At 54.3% G+C, this 23,780-nt stretch overlaps 1 protein-coding gene and 1 long non-coding RNA gene across 4 annotated transcripts in view; one reads left to right on the forward strand and one right to left on the reverse strand.

Moving 5' to 3' along the window:
* Positions 1-3,030: 3,030 nt before the first annotated feature.
* On the forward strand, positions 3,031-4,989 carry LOC134738916 (uncharacterized). The gene is made up of 2 exons (XR_010125198.1): positions 3,031-3,199; positions 4,053-4,989. It is a non-coding gene; the product is annotated as an uncharacterized LOC134738916 (long non-coding RNA).
* The window catches only part of GMEB2 (glucocorticoid modulatory element binding protein 2), a 42,865-nt gene continuing 23,383 nt past the window's right edge, over positions 4,299-23,780 (reverse strand). The window contains exons 3-10 of one of the 3 annotated variants that reach the window (XM_054467472.2): positions 23,059-23,156; positions 21,302-21,429; positions 16,435-16,538; positions 14,294-14,451; positions 11,545-11,616; positions 11,087-11,224; positions 10,618-10,740; positions 4,299-7,428 (exon numbers count right to left, since the gene is read on the reverse strand). In XM_054467472.2, coding sequence (XP_054323447.1) covers positions 6,788-7,428; positions 10,618-10,740; positions 11,087-11,224; positions 11,545-11,616; positions 14,294-14,451; positions 16,435-16,538; positions 21,302-21,429; positions 23,059-23,156 — 1,462 coding nt within the window. In that variant the 3' untranslated portion in view covers positions 4,299-6,787. Of the gene's footprint in view, positions 7,429-10,617; positions 10,741-11,029; positions 11,225-11,544; positions 11,617-14,293; positions 14,452-16,434; positions 16,539-21,301; positions 21,430-23,058; positions 23,157-23,780 lie in introns of those variants that run through there. The other 2 variants (XM_054467470.2, XM_054467473.2) reach the window with 2 other exon arrangements.

Raw genomic sequence — 23,780 nt, forward strand, 5'->3', positions numbered from 1 at the left:
GGACCAGAGGAGCAGCAAGTGGCAGCGAACTCCAGTGGCCTGGTGAGCTCGGGACCTCACGCATGCCTTGTGGGCTGGGGACCGTCCTCTAGCTGGTCTGGGGAGCCTGAAGTGCCACCCACCCCCATGTTTCATGGGGTCAGGAACCAGAGCCAGATGGGGGCTGCCAAGGCAGGGACAAAGGCCTGTGAGGACCCAGCAGGGCCTGAACACAGCCCACCCTACCCACCAGCCAGGCCAGCAGTGGAGATCAGAATCCTGCATAAACTCATCACAACCTCGCAGTGCAGGAGCCCCAGAGAAAAGCACATCTGGAAAACCGTAAGTCCTGGTCAAGGCCAAACTGCCTGGCGAAAATCCCATTCAATGCACAGGAGCAGCCTGTCCATTCCAACAGAGAGGACACTGTCAGATGGGGCCTCTCCTCCCCAGGTCCAGCTCCCCAGGCCACTAAGCAGTGGACAGGGTCCAGATGCCAGTGTTCATCTGTGGCTCAGAGAAAAAGAAGCTGAGCATTGGCACAGTTTGTCCCAGTTAACGTGGTTGTGTAACAAATGACCCCAAAACTCAGTGGCGTAAAACAACCATTTATGATGCTCACAAGTTCCGTACGCCAAAAATTCAGACAGGACACAACAGGATCAACCGGTCTCACGACGTCAGGAGCCTCAGCCAGAAGACTCAAGTTCTGCAGCTGGAGTCATCTGAGCCTCCCCGCTCCATATCTGGCACCTGAGCTCAGATGCCACGCTCAAAGGGCTGGGGGCTGGAACCACAGGGCACCTTGAACATCTAACTCTACTTCTCCAACATGGCAGCTCAGTCTCCAAAATGGGCATATTCGGAGACAGAAAGGGGGCAGGGGTTGGGGGAGTGTTGGGGGAACAAATGAGGTGAAAGCTCTACTGTCTTTTTCCAGTATAACCTCTGAGGTCACCCCGTGTGACTTCTGCCATGTTCAAGTGATTAAAAGTAAGTCACTAAGGTCAGCCCAAAATCAGGAGGAGGGAAAGTAGACGCCCAACTGTTGTGAGTGACATAGAACTTGTGGACATGTTTTAAAATCACCACACGGCACAGGAGAGTCAAGAGTCATCCACACTGTAGGAAGAAAAAGGAAAGAAAGGTCCAACCTGGAAGAAAATGCAAGTTAAGACAATTCCTCACAAATACTTCAGGCTATAGAACAACTTATTGAAAGGCATGACTCCAAATAGATCACTAGTTACACTAAACGTAAAGGGATTCAACTATCCTATTAAAAGACTAAGAATCACAGGCAAAATTTTATTTTATTTTATTTTATTTATTTCTGAGATGGAGTCTCACTCTGTCACCCAGATCTCGGCTCACTGCAAGCTCCACTTCCTGGGTTCACACCATTCTCCTGCCTCAGCCTCCCCAGTAGCTGGGACTACAGGCACCTGCCACCATGCCTGGCTAACTTTTTTGTATTTTTAGTAGAGACGGGGTTTCACCATGTTAGCCAGGATGGTCTCAATCTCCTGACCTCATGATCTGCCCACCTCGGCCTCCCAAAGTGCTGGGATTACAGGCGTGAGCCACCACGACCGGCCTCCATGAACATTTTTTTAAAAAATTAGCCGGGCCAGGCGTGGTGGCTCACATCTGTAATCCCAGCATTTTGGGAGGCCGAGGCAGGTGGATCACCTGTGATCAGAAGTTCAAAACCAGCCTGGCCAACATGGCGAAATCCCGTCTCTACTAAAAATACAAAAATTAGCCAGGTGTGGTGGCATGCGCCCGTAATCCCAGCTACTCGGGAGGATGAGACAGGAGAATCACTTGAACCTGGGGATCAGAAGTTGCAATGAGCCAAGATGGTGCCACTGCACTCCAGCCTGGGAGATGGAGTGAGACTCCATCTTGAAAAAAATAAAAATAAAAATAAAGAATGTCCCAAACCCAAAACACTGACAACACCAAATGCTGGTGAGGACGTGGAACATCAGGAACCTCAGTCATTGCTGGTGAGGACGTGGAACAACAGGAACCTCAGTCATTACAGGTGAGGACGTGGAACAACAGAAACCTCAGTCATTACAGGTGAGGACGTGGAACAACAGGAACCTCAGTCATTACAGGTGAGGACGTGGAACAACAGGAACCTCAGTCATTGCGGGTGGGAATGCGAGATGGTGCCGCCACTGGCAGAAGACACTTTAGTAGTTTCTTACAAAACTAAATACATTCTTACCACACAATCTAGCAGTTTCGCCCCTTGGTATTTACCCAAATGAGTTGAAAGCTTAGGTCCACACAAAAACTTGCACGAGGGTTTTTAACAGCAGCTTTACTCATAATTGCCAAACCTTGGAAGCAACCAAGATGTCCCTCAGTCACTGAATGGTACACTGTGGCCCATCCCAACAGTGGCATGTCACAAAGCACTCCACCCTCTGTGGGCACTCTGCCCTCTGGAGTGCCCTGGGCTGGACAGGCCACAGCCCATTCCCCACTCCTGTGTCTTCAGCTGAGGAGGGCCAGTGCTGCACTGGCCCCTGGGGACACTCTGTGGGTACAAGACATGACCCCTTGTCGGTTTGTATCTTGTGGCCTCTGAAACCCCATCAAGTATCAGGAGGAGGAGGTATCATGGTGGGATATTGAGGGGTACAGCCCCCTCCGGGGCAGAGGGAATGATGGGGGTGCTCCGGGCGTGTCAGCAAATGGGAGGGGTCACAGTGTAGAGAATGGGTAGCAGGAGGGTAGGAAGGGCCAGAGGTGGGAACCGGGTAGTTACATCGACCTGAGAGAGATGGAGGGGGCCTGGCCTCACAAGAAGGGAATGCATCGTGGATGTGAGGTTGCAGGAAGGTGGGCTGAGCCTGTGGGCAGGTGTTGGTGCTCCCCTCCCCGACGGGGCGCGATGGGGACAGAGCATGGGAGGGAATATGAAGCAGGAGCTCTGTCTCGTACACATGGAATCTGAGGAGCTGGCAGATGACCTGTGGAGAGGGTGGTCCCGTGCCAATGTGTGCTGGAAGGACATGCCTGTGCGTTTTTCAGCTCTGGGGTGCAGCAGGGCACAGGCGTGGAAGAGCAGCCATGGCAGAAGGGCAGGTTTCAGAGTGGACTCTTGGAACAGCGCCCTGTGCCCCTCCAGCCACCGTCCCGGAGGGCACCCAGTGACCCGGCTTTCGACGCCATTCTGCCTTGAGGGAAGTGTCCAACTTTCGTAAGTGGAACCACGCAGCAGGGACTTTTTTTTTTGAGACAGAATTTCGCTCTGGTCGCCCAGGCTGGAGTGCAATGGTGCAATCTCGGCTCACCGCAACCTCCACCTCCTGGGTTCAAGCGATTCTCCTGCCTCAGTCTCCCAAGTAGCTGGGATTACAGGCACCTGCCACCACGCCCAGCTAATTTTGTATTTTTAGTAGAGATGGGGTTTCACCATGTTGGCCAGGCTGGTCTCAAGCTCCTGACCTCAGGTGATCCACCCGCCTCAGCCTCCCAAAGTGCTGGGATTACAGGCGTGAGCTACTGCACCCAGTGACCACGCAGCATGGACTTCTATGTCTGCCTCTTGCTCGGCCGTGAGTCTGGGAGGCTGGCCTGTGGCTGGTGTGCAGGTTCCTATGGCCTTGGGTGGACAATGGCAGCAGGGAGGGGAACAGCGTTGGTGACGAGAAGGCTCTGAGACTGAACCCTGGGAGAGGGGAGGAAGGGGCCCCCCTGGGTGTGAGTCTGTTGAGCTCCTGACTGGCGGGCGCAGGCCCCTGTGCCACTGAGAGCTCTCCTTACCTGGGAGCGAGGGTGCCTCCGACGCCAGCCTCGGGTCAAGGTGGGGCCCAGGCTGTTCTTACTATTGTCCTCCAGCGATTTGCAGGACACCTTCAAAACCCTCACCAGGCACCAAATCGGCTGATTCAAAACCCTCACCAGGCACCAAATCAGCTGATGCTCTTAATCTCCGACTTGCCAGCGTGCAGAACTGCATAAATGAATCTCTGTTGCTTGCAAGCCCCCCAGCCTGTGGTATTTTGTTACAGTAGCATTTATGACTAAAACGGCCATGATCCTCCCACCAGGCCTCTTGAAAACTCCGATGCATGCTGGTGAGAGAAGGAGAAGGGCACAGGGCACCTGCTGTGATGAAAACAGCTTTGACCTCGGGACACCCTGGAAGAGTCCTGAAGCCCCCAGGCCACACTTGGAAGAACGAAGCATGTGGGTGTGAGTGGGCCGGGGCGGGGGTGGCAGCCAGCGCTGTTTGCGTTGGGCGTGTTTATAGACTTGATTTTTCTCCACACTTCATTCCAAGAGATAGACACTCAAACTATGAAAATTGTTTTTATTTTAAATCAAAGTACCAGGCAGATACTTGCAAAACAACATACAAAGCAAAACTCAAACATGGCCCTTCCCTAGGGCGCCTCTGAGCAGGCACAGAGAAGTTCTCACCCTCTGCAAAATCCAATCCAATCCTATCTTCTCAGAAAACCAAACCAAAGGCAGCCATGAAAACCCGTGTTCTGTACGTGGTTGAGAAGGTCCTCCTCTCTGAGTACTGGCTGGCCCCGAGGCCAGCAGAACTGGGAGGTCCAGGGAACCCTGCCCCTGAGGAGCCAGCAGGACCTGGAGGAGCCGGGGGCGGTGCTGACGACAACCTTCCCCACCCACTGCAGTGTGGTTCCCAAGAGGATGAGGGCTTCTCCAGGGCCCTTCCCCAGGCTGGGGCTTGGAGCCCCTGCCAGAAGCAGCTGGGTTGGCGGTAGACGTCCCCAAGGGCCTTGGGAAGCACTGGGAATGGGCTCCCAGCCCTGGTGGAATGGGGGATTGGGAATTAATTCTGAAGCTGGTTGTGGCTTATTTTTGTATGGCTCTGAAATTAACTTCCTCTCCCAATGCCTCAATAGCTAAGGGGCAGGGGCAGAAAAGGTCCCAACCTTGTTCTTAAAAAGAAAGAAAATGAACCCACAACCCACTGGAAGTTCTGTTGACGAGGGCTGTCAAGGCAGACGCACTCGTGACTTTGAAAAAGGGAAGCAGCTGGAAGGTTGCGGGTCCCAGGGTCACAGGCAGCTGTATTAGTGACAGGTTCTGAGCTGGTGGGTGGGGGTTACAGGGCCCTCCTGACCCCCGTAGGGTCATACCGCTGCATGCTGCAGAACTCAACTAGAGTGGAAGTGAGTTTAAAACGGAGTATGTACATCAAAAGGTCAACATCACGCCGAAACCAGCTGACTGTGACAACAGCAAACAAAAATGTAACAGAGAAAACAAACAAGACACAGCCTCAGTAGCTTGACATGGGTGAGGGCAGCCAGGACAGGGCCCTGTTGACAATGGCGCAGAGGTGGGGTCTGGGCTGCTCGCTGGACGGACAGCCAGCCAGTTCCCTTCGGAGCAGTGAAGTGGGACACGGGACCCTCGCATTGCGGGGCCTCAGACGGGCCTTCAACTGCCGACAGAATCAGCAGGAGCGTCCAGGGGCATCTGGCCCTCAGGGTTCTCCTGGGACATGCCCTGCTGGAGACGGCAGGAGGCCTGGGCTGGCTGCTCCCTGAGATGCCTGCCCCAGGGCCCTAGCCTGGAGGGGCCTCAGCCTGGTCTTCCTTGTGAGTCCAAGGCCAGGTCTCGGGACAGCCACGGACAGCCCTTCCAGACAGGCTCTGGGCTCCACCTTCGGCAGCTGCCCTGACCAGCCCACCCTGGGCAGCCTCCTGAACACCCAGGGGCTCTCCCTTGGACAGAGACCACCGAGGGCCAGCCCAGGGGCTGCATGGGGGCCGGGGGCCAGGGAGCCAAGGGCTGTTCTGTGGCCAAGCAGCCCAAGCTGAAGGGCCCCCACGGGAATCCTCGACCTCCATAGTGACTGGTTCTGTTTATGCCCCTGCCCCAAGACTGAAGCCCTAGGGACACGCCTCACGGATCTCAGACCCCTGGGAGGGGCCGGCTCAGGGAGAGGCTGCCCAGGACCTCCGCACCCGGTCAGGTGCACTCACAGGGGCTCAGGGGCCACCCAAAGAGCTAACTCGGGAAGCCCAGGCACTCAGCATTATTTTGGTTGAAAATGCTATAAATCTGACTCTTCCTAGAAGCCTACTAAGCAATTCACTTAAAAACACCCTCAGTACATGTGCAACAATGCCTGGACCACGCCTCGTCTGTGCGGCCCCTGGGCCACCTGAGCACCGGCTGGGGGCGGGGGAGGCAGGCACCCACCGGGATCTGCACCCCAAGCTCCGGGTGCATGTTCCCACACAGGAGGAGAACGGGGCGCCAGCCACACTAAACCTACAGAAAACTGTGGGAAGAAACCAAATCCATAGGATCCAGAGGTTTCACACTTGGGCTCAGCTCCCAAGTCATGAGTTAGTAACGTCCCCAGGGACCTGGCTGGGTGCAGACACGGGGGCCTCGTGACCTGCTGCACCGCGTCCAGCACCTGCAGGGTCGCGCTCGGCACCTGGCTCTGCTTCCTCTGCCTCTGCTGCACCCAGGCTTCCCCAGCCCCCGCCCACCTGGCTCCTGATCAAGGCCCAATGTGTAAACAGTATTAATAAGCAACAGATGGAAAAATATATTTCCCAAGAAAAAAGGAGGAGGAAACGTGGGACCTGAAGACCGATTTTCCAGGTTGCTCTCGCTGTTCTGTCCCCTTCTCTCTTCTCGTGATTTGTTTTGGCGATTCCTCTCTTTGGTTCTGCAGCCCACGTGACCCACCTGCCCGAGCCAGCCCTGCGGCCTCTGCCCACTCCCTGCTGCCGCGGCTGAGAGGCAGCCAGCCCTGTCCATCCCAGGGGCCTCGCCCTCCCGTCGGCTACTTCCGCTCGTGGTCCTCTGCCACGGCAGCCACCTCAATGGTGGCCGTGTGCTCCTCGGGCCCAGGGGCAGCCCCTGCAGGCACTGTCACAATTGTGCTGGAGCCAGGCGAGGCCTGGGCCACATTCTGCAGGGTGGGGCCCAGGCCAGGTAACGTGAGCAGCTGCAGCGGGCTGACCACCTTGAACACCGTGCTACCGTCCTGCACGGCGGCCGTGCTCAGGACCGTGAGGCTGGATGCGTCCGGGTGGATCTCCACTGTGCTGGGGTAGGTAGAGCCAGAGGAGGCCAAGACTGTGTATCCCCCGAGCAGCGGGGAGGCCGGGGAGCTGGCGGGGGGGGCCTGAAGGGAACCCTTGCCCAGGACGGTGGAGGGCAGGGTGGACACCACTTTACCAAGGGGCACGCTGGTCAGCTGGGGGACGGGCACGCCCGGGCTGAGCGCCAGCTGGGCAGACTGGGTGAGCACCTGCGAGGCCATGGCGGCGGGTCCTGATGTGGCACGTGCAAGCCGGGGCCGCTTCACAGGCGGTGGCAGGGAGACCGGCGTCAGCGTCATGAGCACGTTGCTGAGGTGCTGGGACTTATGCTTCAGCTCCTTGGCTCGGCGACGATGCTCATCACACTGCTGCTCCAGGGCTGCAGGGAGGGACAGATGGCATCACATGGGGGACGGGGGCATGGATGGCAGCATGCAGGGGACGGGGGCAGACACGCCACACCATCTGGGTGGCCCCTGGGTCAGTGGCAACCCAGGTCTGCTCACCTGATGCCACAAACCCAGATGACCACATGGCCACCAAAGGTGAGGTCTGTGGGAGGCGGGGCCCAAGATGGCCCTCGGGGTAGATACCAGCCTGTGCTGACCCAGGGTCTGCACTGACCCGGGGCCTGTGTGCAAATGTGGCAATGCTGTCTCAGACCCTCCCGCACTGACCCAAGGCCTGCGTACAAGCATGGCAATCCCGTCTCAGACCCTCCCACACTGACCCAGGGCCTGTCTCAGACCCTCCCGCACTGACCCAGGGCCTGTCACAGACCCCCCCGCACTGACCCAGGGCCTGTGTGCAAGCGTGGCAATCCCGTCTCAGACCCTCCCGCACTGACCCAGGGCCTGTCGCAGACACCCCCGCACTGACCCAGGGCCTGCGTGCAAGCGTGGCAATGCCGTCTCAGACCCCCCCGCACTGACCCAGGGCCTGCGTGCAAGCGTGGCAATGCCGTCTCAGACCCCCCCGCACTGACCCAGGGCCTGCGTGCAAGCGTGGCAATGCCGTCTCAGACCCCCCCGCACTGACCCAGGGCCTGCGTGCAAGCGTGGCAATGCCGTCTCAGACCCCCCCGCACTGACCCAGGGCCTGTCTCAGACCCTCCCGCACTGACCCAGGGCCTGTCTCAGAAACCCCCGCACTGACCCAGGGCCTGTGTGCAAGCGTGGCAATCCCATCTCAGACCCTCCCGCACTGACCCAGGGCCTGTCCCAGACCCCCCCGCACTGACCCAGGGCCTGTGTGCAAGCGTGGCAATCCCGTCTCAGACCCTCCCGCACTGACCCAGGGCCTGTCCCAGACCCCCCCGCACTGACCCAGGGCCTGTGTGCAAGCGTGGCAATCCCGTCTCAGACCCTCCCGCACTGACCCAGGACCTGTCCCAGACGCCCCCGCACTGACCCAGGGCCTGTGTGCAAGCGTGGCAATCCCATCTCAGACCCTCCTGCACTGACCCAGGGCCTGTCCCAGACGCCCCCGCACTGACCCAGGGCCTGTGTGCAAGCGTGGCAATGCCGTCTCAGGCCCTCCCGCACTGACCCAGGGCCTGTCTCAGACCCTCCTGCACTGACCCAGGGCCTGCGTGCAAGTATGGAAATGCCGTCTCAGACCCCCGCATGAGCTTTAACACACCCAACGTGGAAAGCTGCTCTTGTGACATATTAAGATCAAGAGGAGGAAAAGCAGCACATATGGCATATGTGTTTAAACATAAACATGCACACACACACAGAGTGAACACACACACAATGAACACACACATAATGAACACACACACAGTGAACACACACACAGTGAACATACACACAGTGAACACACAGTGAACACAGAGTGAACACACACACAGTGAACACATAGTGAACACACAATGGACATACACACAGAGTGAACACACACAGTGAACACAGAGTGAACACAGTGAACACAAACACAATGAACACACAGTGAACACACACACAATACACACTGAACACGCAGTGAACACACAGTGAACACACAGTGCACACACACACTGAATACACGCACAGTGAACACACACAGTGAACACATACAGTGAACAGAGTGAACACAGTGAACACACAATGAACACACACACAGAGTGAACACACACAGTGAACACAGAGTGAACACACACAGTGAACACAGAGTGAACACACACAGTGAACACAGAGTGAACACAGTGAACACAAACACAATGAACACACAGTGAACACACAATGAATACACACAGTGAACACACACACAGTGAACACACAATGAACACACACTGAACACACACAGTGAACACACAATGAATACACACAGTGAACACACACACAGTGAACACACAATGAACACACACTGAACACACACAGTGAACAGACTGAACATACAGTGAACACACACTCAGTGAATACAAACACAGTGAACACACACACTGAATACACACACACTGAAGACAGTGAACACGCACAGCGAACACACACAGTGCACACACACACACTGAATACACACACATTGAACACACAGTGAACACACACAGTGCACACACACAGTGAATACACACACACTGAACACACACACACTGAACACACACACACTGAACACACACAGTGAACACACAGTAAGCATAGACCCCAAGAGGAGCGTGCAGGAAACGCACCAATATCAGGGGCTTGAGCTCTGAGCGGGTCAGGACCAGCCCTTCCCATTCTCTGTCATTGTTTTTTTTTGAGACAGGGTCTGGCTCTGTCGCCCAGACTGGAGTACAGTGGTGTGATCTCGGCTCACTGCAACTTCCACCTCCCGGGCTCAAGCAATTGCCTGCCAGCCTCCCGAGTAGCTGGGATTACAGGCGCGCACCACCATGCCCAGTTAAGTTTGTTTTTTTCAGCAGAGACGGGGTTTCACCATGTTGGCCAGGCTGGTCTCAAACTCCTAGCCTGAAGTGATCTGCCAGCCTCGGCCTCCCAAAGTGCTGGGATAACAGGCGTGAGCCACCGCGCCTGGCCTCTGTCATTTTCTCTTAAATAACTACTTGGTTCAGGCCGGGCGCGGTGGCTCACGCCTGTAATCCCAGCACTTTGGGAGGCTGAGGCGGGTGGATCATGAGGTAAGGAGATCAAGACCATCCTGGCTAACATGGTGAAACCCTGTCTCTACTAAAAATACAAAAAAAATTAGCCGCGCATGGTGGCGGGCACCCGTAGTCCCAGCTACTTAGGAGGCTGAGGCAGGAGAATGGCGTGAAGCCAGGAGGCGGAGCTTGCAGTGAGCCGAGATCGCACCACTGCACTCCAGCCTGGGCGACAGTGCGAGACTCCGTCTCAAAAAAAAAAAAAAAACTACTTGGTTCATCACAGAAATGTCGGTAAATGTAAGCTTAGTGCAATGGAGAGGTCTGACTACATCATTTAAGCTTCAGGTTGTTTTCCTCACACAACGGCTGTGGGGAGAAGCTCGCCGTGGTGGCTGTGAATCCAGGAAGTGCATGTGGATGCACAGCCAGGGGGTGAACCCATGGGCTCCCAGGTCCTCAGCCTACCACCCAGGGGAGGGGGCGGGGGTGGTCTCAGCGTACCTGCCAGGTCCCGGGCGTACTGCTCCCGCGAGCGGTCCATCTGGCACTTGTGGCTGGCCAGCACCTTCTTCACCAGGTCCAGCATGCCGAAGTTCTGCACGATGTTGTTGAGGAGTACAGCATCTTAAAGGGTAACGCGGACACTCAGTGAGAGCCCAAGCCCTTCCCAGAGAGCCACGCGGACACTCGGTGAGAGCCTGGGCCCTAACTAGAGAGTCAGAACACCACCGCTGAGGCTGCTCCTCAGGAACCCAGCCAGCCAGGAGCCCAGTTCAGAGGGAGAAGACTGAGATACATCAAGGCGATCCTCCCACCAAGTTCAGCCTCAGCATAGCAGGAGTCCCAAGCCTAGATTCAGCCTCCAACCCAGCAGCACAGAAGGGCCTAGGGGCAGGAGGGCCGGTGGCCTCACCTCCTGCAGACACTCCTGGGCTGAGGAGCCGGCAAGAGGGAAGATGCAGCTCCTCACCTCGAAGCTGCAGGGGAGGGTCCTGGACCCGTTGCTGCAGGCCTCTCATGGTCTCCACCAGCTCCTGGTGGAACTCCTGGATGACCTCGTCCAGCAGGCCGGCGTCCTTCAGCCCCCGCCAGAAGGTAAATGTGTCATCTGTGAGGAAAGGAGTGGGTTCGGCGGGCAGGGAAAGTGCTGCTACATGGGGCAGCCACCACAGCCACGAAGACACCATGCCAGAGCCGGCAGCGCCTGGCACCGAGCTGGGCTTGCGCTGCCTAGACACATCCACCGTGCCGAAATCTAGCAGGTCAGCCTCAGAGCGCCCAAGACAATGCTGCTGGAGCCAGACCTTTCTCCACAAAGACCCCACTGGCCCCACCTGGATTCCTGGAGCCCCTGCGTGGCCCGAGGTGGGCAGAGACCCCACCACCCCACCAGGGCTTGTGAGAAGCCCACAAGGAGGAACCTCATACCTCCAATGGCCGCGGTCCAGTCGCCAGGGTCTTCACAGGTCTCTATGGTGATGGTCGCAGGAGACCCATTCACTGCAGCCAAAAGGGAACCTTGGGTGAGTGCTGTTTGGACCACAGTCCCACACCCCACATACCCTGTCCGCCCTCCTCACACCACCTTCTGAACCTTTCCATCTGTTTTCACAAAACTGGCAAACACAGGATACACACTAGTACAGCCAAAGCGTACCTGCCTTATATTTTATGGCTATTTTTAATCACAGACGTTGTCAAACATACAAAGGAGAAACAACACAAAAACAAATCCCTTGAACCCGTCACCCAGTTTCAGCAAATCCTCAACACTTCACTCTTCTTATCCATTTACGATTGTACTCAACAAGCACTTTCGACTGGACCGTCAGGAGTGAGACAAGGTGATCCTTCTGCTTGACTTGTTTTCCCACCGAGAGCTCTGCGGCTGCGTCTGTCGCCCGTGGGGCTCGCCCTCACCTCGCCTCTTCAAGTGATGCTTCATTGAAGTCATCATAAATCTCAGTATCTATCATGTTTCCATTTTTCTACACCAGAACAAGTGGGGCTTTGAGAGACAGAAACCGTCCTGGCTCTTCCTGTGGGTCCCTCTCTCGTGCCTGCAGAACACGACTGGGCGTGTCGTTCATATTTGGCCATTTCGGGCGTTGCTGATAGAGACTTTATACACAGATCTGGCTTAAAAAACAAACCCAGGGCCGGATGTGGTGGCTCACACCTGTAATCCAGGCACTTTGGGAGGCTGAGGCGGGTGAATCACCTAAGGTCAGGAGTTCGAGAACAGCCTGGGCAATATGGCAAAACCCCATCTCTACTAAAATACAAAGTCAACCGGGTGTGGCGGCGTGCACCTGTAATCCCAGCTACTTGGGAGGCTGAGGCAGGAGAATCGCTAGAACCCAGAAGGCGGAGGTTGCAGTGAGCCAAGATCAGGACACTGCACTCCAGCCTGGGTGACAGAGCAAGATTCCGTCCCAAAAAAACAACAACAACAACAACAACCTGGAAGCAGTTTAATGTTTTGGTAATACTGGCCTTTTCCACATTCATCAAAGACATGGCAGTGGTGAATATTACTCATATCATACATCTGGAATTATTTGGGGCGTGAATGTAATGTTTTGGTAATGCTGGCCTTTTCCACATTCATCAAAGACATGGCAGTGGTGAATATTACTCATACATCTGGAATTATTTGGGGTGTGAATGAGTAGTTTTTCCTAGTTTGGGCTGATACACCATCTTTTACTAACTGCACAGTTGTCAAGTTAATGGTTCTTAGAGATTTCAGGTTAAAGAACCCAAATCATCTTCAGAAGAGCTGAGCCTCAGCCTAGCTGTGAGGCACTGACTACAAGGTGTGGAAGGCTCAGTTCCTTCCCTGGCAGGCGGTCAGGCAGAGCCAACACTAACACGGTGGAGCTGCTGGGGAGGCCCTGGGGAGGACAGACAGGAGGTTGGGCTCTACCCGGCCCCTCTGACCACAGCAGCCCAAGTGTCCTGGGCTTCTCAGGACTCAGCACTGAACTTGCCAGGCTGCCCTGGCAGGACGTGGAAGGGGCCCAGGAGAAGGGTGAGGCCTCCAGACGTGGAAGGGGGCCCAGGAGAAGGGTGAGGCCTCCCTACTGCCCTGGCCTCACTCTCCTACCCAGCGGAACAGGACAGGACTCAACTGGGTCCCACCTGGGCCAACAACAAGGACGTCCCTGGGCACACAGGAACACAATCTGGCCAGCAATGCGGAGTGGCAGCTTAGGGACAATGCATGTGGCATTGCTGGAAACACATCAAAGACCACCCAGAGATGTGACCAGGGAGCCCAGGACCTAACTTCACTTTAACTTCAGTTTTTTTGTTTGTTTGTTTTGAGATGGAATCTCACACTGTCGCCCAGGCTGGAGGGCAGTGGAGCAATCTCAGCTCACTGCAACCTCCGCCTCCTGGGTTCAAGCGATTCTCCTGCCTCAGCCTCCTGAGTAGCTAGGATTACAGGCATGCACCACCACACCCGGCTAACTTCTCTACTTTTAATAGAGACAGGGTTTCACCCTGTTGGCCAGGCTGGTCTCGAACTCCTGGCCTCAAGTGATCCACCCGCCTCGGCCTCCCAAAGTGCTGGGGTTACAGGCGTGAGCCACCACACCCAGCCTAACTTTAGTTTTAAGAAAAATTTCTCTATTCATAAAGCTGGAAAGAATTCTAGGGAACAACCTTTCCACAATTTAGAGCTATAGACACCAACATGGAAGAGTATCTAAACCGTCACCCAAAAACCCAAGTGGCAGGAACGCCTGCAGCGAGGCACCCAGCACGGAAGGCTGGAGTATAAGCAGTTCCATAAACCGCCAGGTCAGGAGGAAGCAGGAGAAGATTTGGGGCTGGGCTGTGGGGTTGGGAGGGAGGGGGCCGGGTGGGTGCCCAGGCACTCTCTGTTACTCGCTATACCCTTCCCCACACGTGAGTTATTATATTACAACGAAAATGGCTTCAAAAGAAAAGTGCTTCAATCTTCCTTGTCAATGAAAGCAGCAATTCTGCCAGATCTCCTCTGTGAGGAAGGAGGAGGCTGATCCCAGACAACTCAGGGCCCCAGGCAGGCAGGCAGTCCTGGCGTGAGCAAACGCCTGGGGCCAGGGAGGCCACCCAGGGGCATGTCACCCTCTGTGGCCATGGCCAGTGTGGGGCTGGGTCAGGACGAGCAGCCCTGTGCACCTACCGTCGGCTGCGGCGGGCGTGAGGGGAATGTACTCGGCTGACGTGGGGCTGCTCAGGGACACACGGGCTCCTGAGAGGTCAATCTTTGTGCTGCGGCAGGTGTTGGAGCAGACCTTGTCGTGCTGGTAGAAGTCCAGTTCCCCGGAGTCCATGATCTTCCTGTGACAGACGGTGGCATGGGGCATCCAGGTTGGCCCCAGAGCCGAAGGCACCTGGCCCACCCACCCTGACTTGGGCCGTCCACCTGTGTGGGGCAGTCCTAGCAGAGGCGCTGGCAGCTCCACAGGGCAGGGTGGGCTCTGCTTCCCTCTTAGCGCAAGCTTGGCGTGCAGGACCCTGCTGCTGAAGCAGCCGGCCCAGGCCCACGCCACGGCACTGTCCCCAGGAAGGGGGCGAGCACTGGCCAGTGGGTGTCCTGGAGGTGCCCGTCAGAATCTGTGGGGCTGGGCCTTTCTGGGACGTCCCACTGCCCCAGCCCCAAGGGAGTGACCCACAGTTAACAAAAGTGGGCCCAGTCCACCTGCAGCATGCGTGACTCATTCTGAAGCAGAGGAAGGTGGGAAATCACTTCCAGGAGAACCTTCCTCCTTCTAAATGCACAGAGACAGCAAAGGAGAGGGATGAGGGCGCAGGACAGCACCAACGGCCATGGCTGCCGCTTATCCTCATCTTTACCAGGAAGGCTTCGTACGGCCCAAACTGCTGAGACCCGCCCTCCCAGGGCCCTCTCTTCTGCCTCTCCGGAGGTCCAGGGTCTCAGTCCTGTGTGTCTCAACGAGCCTGCCTCGACCCATGAAACGAGGGTCAGAGGCTCCAGCCTCATTCAATCTTTGGGCAGCACTGACCTCAGGCACACACAGGCTGATGCTTCTGTGGTCAGCTCAGGACTTGCCTACCTGGCCAGTGGTCCCCACAGCTGTGCCACCAGCCATGTTCCAGAAAATCAGAGGCCAGTTCAGCTGGACAGGGAAAGGACCTGAGCCATGGGAAAGGACCCAGGGCTAGTCACTCGTGAGGTCTCCAACTCTGACTCCAGCACAAAGCAGAGGCCCTCCTTGGGAAGCAAGGTAGAGGCCAGGCCCACAAAGACCGAGACTGAGGCTTATGATTCACAGATAAAGTGAAGGCCGGGCACGGTGGCTCATGCCTGGAATCCCAGCACTTTGGGAGGCTGAGGCAGGTGGATCACCTGAGGTCAAGTGTTCAAAACCAGCCTGGCCAATATGGCGAAATCTAGTCTCTACTAAAAATACAAAAATTAGCCGGGTGTGGTGGCAAGCACCTGTAAACCCAGCTACTGGGGAGGCTGAGGAAGAGAATCGCTTGAACCCAGGAGGCAGAGTTCGCAGTGAGCCAAGATCATGCCACTGCACTCCAGCCTGGGCAACAGAGCAAGACTCCATCTCAAAAAAAAAAGGTGAAAGAAAGGACAGAAATAAAGAATAACATAAAAGGCCAAAATCTGATGCACAAATACCAGATTATACCTTTCTTTTATTTTTTATTTTCAGAATGCATAATTGGAACAGACCCTTTTCTTTTCCCTTTTATTCTTGTTTTTTTTTTTTGAGACAGAGTCTCACTCTGTAACCCAAGCTGGATTGCAATGGCACAATCACAGCTCACTGCAGCCTTGACTTCCAGGCTCCAGTGATCCTTCCACCTTAGCCTCTCGAGTAGCTGGGACCACAGGCATATACCACCAAATCCAGATAATTTTTTTTTTATTTTTAGTAGAGATGAGGTCTCATTATTTTGCCCAGGCTGGTCTCAAACTCTTGGCGTCAAGTGATCTTCCTGCCTCAGCCTCCTAAAGTGTTGGGATTACAGGTGTGAGCCACGTGCCCAGCCAACCCTTTATTTTACAATGGTGAAACAGCTACAGGTGCCTTCAGGTAAAGAATTGGTGGAAATTAAAATGACTGACAAGACAATTCTAAAAATCTGATAGTGTCCCTGTTGGCAGGAGTGAGGGAGACGGGTTTACAGTTTTGGGTGTGAGCAGGTGCAGCCACCCAGGAGGTTGTCAGCACTCACCACATCTAAAATACGCCTCATCTTCAAAATCCCAAAACCCCACAAGAAAGCAAGAGCTGCCAGGGCCCCTTCCAGCAGGGAGGCTGACCCTGCGCCAGCGCCCACCTGAGCATGATGCCGTTCATGCGGATGGCTCTCTTCCAGTCCTTCAGGGTGGACTTCCCGGCCAGGTGCACAAACTCCTTCGGGCTGATCACATGCTCGTCGTACTGTGGGGGACACAGTCACCTGGGTCAAGCTTGGCCGGGACACCCCCATCTCCTACCCGACCCTGAGTCAGGGGCGCAAGGCAGGAAGAGCGCCACGGCACGGCTCTGACCAGTGCAGGTCTCCTGCGGAGCATTCAGGTAAAGCAAGGACATGACCCACAGGCACGGTGGCTGCAGTGGGGAGTGGCGTCTCCTACAGCCCTGAGGGGGCCAAGCTGCTATGTGCCTGGGGCTAGACAGGGCTGGGCTGACCACACAGGTAGAAGGTGTGTGGCCTTCTCTTCCTCCAGGTAGACTAAGCAAACTGCTTCTGTGCAACGTATTTTTATAAATACACGTTATTGCATATGTTACATCACAGATGGCAACAGACGCCAGCACATGGGTGCAGCTGTGAACGCCGCCTTCCTCAGGTCCCTCCTGACACCACCTTGTCCCGTGCAGAAAACACCGGCACCTGCTCTCACTCTGACACACACACACACACACACACACACACACACACACACACACACACCTGTTTCTAAGCTGGGGGAACCCTCCTGCTTGCTAATTTCACCCATGTGGGAGCTCAGAGAACCTGAGAAGGTAAAATATCCTGTTCAATCTTGTTACACAAGCAATTATTGAAACCAAAAAGTGGAAATAAAACTGCATTTACTTAGAAAACAAGCAGGCTGGGGATGGAGGAGTCACGAGGTCTCAGCAGCTGGACCCAGGAGGCCCGAGTACGGGGGCCGCCTCCACCCCCGGGCCGTGCCCAGGTCTAGCTTGCTGAAGGAGGCGATGCTCCCAATCCCTGAGCCCACCCTCTCACGACCCCTGTGCCACAGACGGGAACACTGAGCCCAGCCAGTCTCTGGCTCTCCCTCATGCAGCTGATCAGGGAGATCCGACAGAAGTCCAGCAGGTGGAATCCAGAAGATTCTCTGGCCACTGTCAGAGCCTGGCAGGAAGGCTACACTGGCTGTGACTGAGGCTGCTTCCGGCCATCACTTCTACCCAACGTGGCTCACACCTAGCAAACTCAACTGCACCCAAAGGGCCTGATCCTACCTAGAGCTCTGGGCTCAGTCAGCCTCACCTCCCCGCCCCTCCTAGGCCTGCCTCTTTCCTTTCTTGCTTTCACCTTTGTTACTCTTCTCACCCCAGGTTTTCCTCTCCCAGCTAGGAAGCTACATGCTGTATTCTCCTGAGTGGCTCGGCACTTGAGCATGTCACGCTTACCAGAGCTGCCAGAGCCCAGAGCTAACACAGCCCACTCCCGACCCTCCAGAGCTAACACGGCCCGCTCCTGACCCTCCAGAGCTAACATGGCCTGCTCCTGACCCTCCAGACCACAGCCACGTGGCCCTGCTCTCATCTCTGAGGTCCTCCTAGGGCATCTCTATCGATGCTCAATAGAGAGGACTGGTCGGATTACCCACATTTCCCCCTGACTCTTCACACCTTCTCACACCACAACACTTCCATCTGGAGGCCTCTTATCTCCGCCTGCAATGCATATTCAGAACATCCTTCAGTCATGATTTGCTGGTGGCAAACTCGTGTCTTTTTCTGAACACGTCTTTCTTCCAGCATAATTTTAAAGACGATCTCATGGTGTCGTCACTCGCCACACAGTGAGGCTCTGGCACTGCCACCTCTGCTCCTGCACTGCTTTCAGGAGCTCACGGCTGGCGGGATTCTTGCTCCTGAGCGATCCGTCTCTCTTCCTGGCTAGACTGAGGATCTTCTCTGTCCCCATCATTCTGGAATTTCATTATGATGTCACCTATGGTACATTTCTTTCGTGTTTCCAACTTCTAATTCTCATACAATTTCAAACTCACAGGGTAATTGCCAGGATAGTCCAGGGAGCTCTCCCATGTGCGTTCCGGACTCACTGCCTGCTCCCGTCTGCCCCCTTGCTCCCTTGCCCCCGCCTAGACCTGTGCGTGTGCAGCTGCTGAGAGTGAAGCAGGGACATCGGGCCCCTGGGCCCTCAACACCTGCGTATATTTCCTAAGAACAAGGTTCTCTTATGCAACCACAGAACGACTCACATCAGGAAATTATCATTCATACATTATTCTCTAATCCATTGTCCATATTCAAATTCATGAATTGTTCCAATGATAGCCTTTATTGCAAAAAAAATTTTTTTTTTTTTGAGATGGAGTCTCACTCTGTCGCCCAGGCTGGAGTGCAGTGGTGCAATCTTCGGCTCACTGCAACCTCCACCTTCGGGGTTCGAGAGATTCTCTTGCCTCAGCCTCCCGAGTAGCTGAGAGTATAGGCACATGCCACCATGCCTGGCCAATTTTTTTGTATTTTTCGTAGAGATGGGGTTTCACCATGTTGGCTGGGCTGGTCTCGAACTCCTGACCTCAGGTGATTCACCCGCCTCGGCCTCCCAAAGTGCTGGGATTACAGGCGTGAGTCACCATGCCCAGCCTGCATTTTTTTCTGACGCAGGATCTAGCCCAATACTGTGGAGCATGCACCTGCCTTGCTCTTCGGCTTTTGTCCCCATTAAGACTGCAGCAGGCCGGGCGCAGTGGCTCACGCCTGTAATCCCAGCACTTTGGGAGGCCGAGGCAGGCGGGTCACCTGAGGTCAGGAGTTCGGGCTCAGCCTGGCCAACATACCGAAACTCCATCTCTACTAAAAATACAAAAATTAGCTGAGCATGGTGGTGGATGCCTGTAGTTACAGCTACTCAGGAGGCTGAGGCAAGAGAATCACTTGAACCCAGGAAGCAGAGGTTGCGGTGAGCCGAGATCGCACCATTGCACTCCAGTCTGGGCGACAGAGGAAGACTCTGTCTCAAAAAAAGACGGAGCAGCTTCTCAGCCTGTCTGTGTTTTTCTTCGCCTTGACATTTTTGGAGCTTGTGGGTCAGGTATTACGTAGGCTGTCTCTCCATGTGTGTCTGCTGTTTTCTCATGAGTAGAGTCAGGCTATGAACTGTTGGAAGAACACCACAGAGCTCCTGCTCACTGCATCAGAAGGCTTAAGGGGGAGGTCTGTCCCGAGCCTGATGATGTAAAGATGGATCGCTGGGTTAAGAAGGCACCTGCCAGCTTTCCCACCACAGCTACAACTTACGTCTGCAATGGCTGCGTGGTTTACATGGATGCTCTGAAACGAGTCTGAGCACCTGCTCATGATTCTGACCCCATCATTCCTCCCACGCTTTACTTCTCTCTATGCATTTATTTAACATAAATAAATAACATGAAATATATGAAGACAGGTATATAGACTCATGGATTTTATTCTACTCGAGTGCTGACCCATGACTATCACTATTTATTTATTTGGATGCTAAAAGCCACCCTAGATGCAGGCAGTGGGGTCTTCATCCAGGCTGGGGTCAGTCAGGGCCCTCGCACTGTGGACCACTCTTTCTCAGTTATGAAAGTTCTCAGACTCTCTCTCCTCCTTCCAGAACTCAAATAGATGTGTTCGACTCTCGTGCTTCCTGAATAAATCGCTTTATTTCTATTTATCAGTCCTAATTCTCTCTTCAGCTATGGCTAATCTGCTAAAGACCTATCCACTAAGTGTTGAATTTCAATCCTATCTCTAGTCGTGTTTCTGCAGAATCTACTTGTGCTTTACTCATGCTCTCTTTTTTTTTTTTTTTTTTTTTAAGAAGAAACTGGGGTCTCAGTATGTTACCCAGGCTGCTCTTGAACTCCTGGGCTCAAGCAATCCTCCTGCCTCGGCCTCCCAAAGTGTCAGGATTGCAGGTGTTAAGTCACGGTGCCCGGCCCCTTTTATTTCTTAAAATAAATTATTAAATATAACAATTTTATCTTCTAAGCCTTAAAACCCCAACAGCCAAGGCTGCTGCAGGGCCGACTCTGCGGCCTGTGGCTTCTGCTCCAGGAGCACTGCTTCTTGTGTGTCCAGGGTTCTGTGGAAATTACTTGAAACCTGAGATAAAGGTGAATTCTTCCAAAAAGTATTGTTTGTTTGTTTCTGTCAGATTCCTGGGGGAACTACCAGCCACTGATAACCACACTCTCAGCTTGAGCCTTTCAGACCATCCAGGCCACCTATGAGTCCTCAAGGGGGTGTCTCCTTCCCTGCGCTGGGAACAGGAGGTATGGGAGTACGTGGTGGATTCACCCTCGGAGGTGCCAGCTTTGGAGGGGACAGTCCCCACCCAGCACACACACCTCGAGGAAGCCCTGGGCTTTGTCTTCTGATCTCCAGCCTTGCAAGGCTGGGAAAACCAAGCTCAGGCCAAGGCTCTCAGGGCAAAAGCTGGGCATGACACCCCATCTGCCTCTCAATTCTGTCACTATTAGGTCCCCAGGCCTCAGCACTTCCTCTTTCTTAGCCCGTGTGAGGCAGCATCTGTAAGATGTTTTATGGAAATGTCTTCACTGACATTTTCGGCTGTTCCAGCACAGGTGAGCCTGGGCACCTGACCTATCAGTGTTGTCAGAAAGAGAAGACCTTTCCCACTCATCCTAATCCTTACCAAGGAGGCAGACTTTTTGGAGCAGCTCTCACTGGATCTGCTGAGTAAAGCTCCTTGTCCAGGAGGGGCAGCCTCCTCCACACGGCACGAGGGCCTCCCAGCCTCCCTGCTACAGTGCGCTGTGGCCACAGCGAATTCCTCTTCCTGAAGGTTCTTCCCGCACCTCCTTCACTCTCCCCAGCCCTGGAGACCCTGCCTCAGGATGCACTCGGCACAGCTGCACTGCACAGCAGTCACAGACGCCATGAGGCCTCTCTCCTGGGCCCTGAACGCAGCCTGTGCTCACCTGAACACATTTCACGTTGATGCCGGGACACACAAACTTCCTCCAGATGAGGTTGGCTCTGCTGTCCCCACAGGTGATGGGGTACACAATCTCAGCCTCCAGGTTCTCCCCCTCTTCAGCCATCTTCACTTCTCACAGGCACATTGACAGGGAAGGGTAAAAGCAGAAAATCAGTTACAACCTCTTCAAAGCATTTCCTGAAAATGCAGAAAATAGCTACCAACGTGGAAACCAAAAATTAAAATCCAGTAAGCCTGAGCTACAGCCATGGTGGGCAGGGCACGCCCATCAGTGCCGTTAGAGTTTCAGGGTTAAACTCACTAAATAGATTTAAATATCGTTACATTAACAGAATTCCATTAAACTATGGTTCAACTGAAGAGCCACTTAGGAAAATGAAATCAAACTTTAATTGAAACAATTCTAGGGAAACCTAAGGTTTTAAAGGTTCTAGGGCCTTTAATCTTGGGCAAAAGAAAAATATTAAGAGTGTTATAAAGAATTTTTGTAATTCCAGCACTTTGGGAGGCCGAGGCGGGTGGATCACGAAGTCAAGAGATCGAGACCATCCTGGCCAATACAGTGAAACCTCGTCTCTACTAAAAATACAAAAATTAGCCAGGCGTGGTGGCAGGCACCTGTAGTCCCAGCTACTTGGGAGGCTGAGGCAGGAGAATGGCGTGAACCTGGGAGGTGGAGGTTGCAGTGAGTTGAGATTGTGCCACCGCACTCCAGCCTGGGTGACAGAGCAAGACTCCCTCTCAAAAAAAGAAAAAAAAAGAATTTTTACTGGGCCAGGCGAGGTGGCTCACACCTGTAATCCCAGCACTTTGGGAGGCCCAGGTGGGTGGATCACCTGAGGTCAGGAGTTTGACACCAGCCTGGCCCAACATGGCAAAACCCCATCTCTACTAAAAATACAAAAATTAGCTGGGCATGGTGGCATGCGCTTGTAATCTCAGCTACTTGGGAGGCTGAGGCAGGAGAAGTGCTTCAACTTGCGGGGCAGAGGTTGCAGTGAGCTGAGATCATGTCATCACACTCTAGCCTGGGCGACAGAGTGAGACTCCGTCTCAAAAAAAAAAAAACAGAATTTTTACTGGCCAGGCTCAGTGGCTCACACCTGTAATCCCAACACTTTGGGAGGCTGAGGCTGGAGGATCACATGAGGCCAGGAGTTCGAGACCAGCCTGGGCAACAGTGGGACCCTATTTCTTGAAAAAAAAAATTTTTTTTTAATTAGCTGGGTTGGTGGCACATGCCTGTAGTCCCAGCTACTCAGGAGGCTGAGGTAGGAGGATCATCCGAGCCTGGGAGGTCAAGGCTATGGTGAACGGTGACTGTGCCACTGTACTCTAGCCTGGGCAACAGAACAAGACCCTGTCTCAAAAAACAAAACCTTTTTTTACTACCATTCACTGATCGTTATAATAAACAGACACAGGCAGAACGAGAGCACTGAAACAGTGAGGAGAAAACAAAATCAAAAACAGGAGAGAGCTGCAAACTTGGGGCCAAGTAACTTTGCTCTCCTATTAGTCCTATTAGTCATGGGCAGAGAAAGGGCTGTCATTACAGACACATGGCAGACCCCACCTGGGGGCCCTGGGGCCCTCTCACTCCTAAGGGCACACAGCTTGGGAATCAGCCCGAACAAAGACCTTGTATATCTCTGGCTGTTCCTCATTTTGAGTGCAGGACTGTCCTGTCCCAGCTGCAGCAAGAAGGCAGACTTCCCACCTAGCACGGCTTCCTACCTAACACGGCTTCCTTGAGCTGGGAGGAGGCTGTGAAGGCCGCGGCAGCTGCCGCCGCTGCATTTTCTGTCTCCATGTTATCTTCCGTCAGGTCGCCCCTGGTGAAGTGAAGGGAGGAGAGAATAGAATCAGGATCCCGGAGGGCACAACCTGCAGGGCACTATTTTCCTGACAGCGCTTTGCTGACCTGTTACACTTTTCTAATTGAATTCAGAAATGGCAGAGGCACCGGGTGCGGTGGCTCATGCCTATAATCTCAGCACTTTGGGAGGCTGAGGTGGGAGGGTCACTTGAGGTCAGGAGTTCGAGACCAGCCCGGCCAACATGGTGAAACCCCACCTCTACTAAAAAAAATACAAAAATTAGCTGGACATGGTGGTACATGCCTGTAGAAGTTGGGGTAGGAGAACCGCCTGAACCTGGGAGGCAGAGGTTGCAGTGAGCCAAGATCACACCACTGCACTCCAGCCTGGATGACAGAGCGAGACTCTGATTCAAAAAACAAAAAGGCCAGGTGCGGTGGCTCATGCCTATAATCCCAGCACTTTGGGAGGCCGAGGTGGGTGAATCACCTGAGGTCAGAAGTTTGAGATCAGCCTGGCCAACATAGTGAAACCTCGTCTTTACTAAAAATACAAAAATTAGCTGGGTGTGGTGGCTCGAGCCCGTAATCCCAGCTACTCAGGAGGCTGAGACCAGAGAATCACTTGAACCCGAGAGGC

The sequence above is a fragment of the Pongo pygmaeus genome, chromosome 21, assembly GCF_028885625.2.
Source record: "Pongo pygmaeus isolate AG05252 chromosome 21, NHGRI_mPonPyg2-v2.0_pri, whole genome shotgun sequence".
Classification (NCBI taxonomy): Eukaryota; Metazoa; Chordata; class Mammalia; order Primates; family Hominidae; genus Pongo; species Pongo pygmaeus.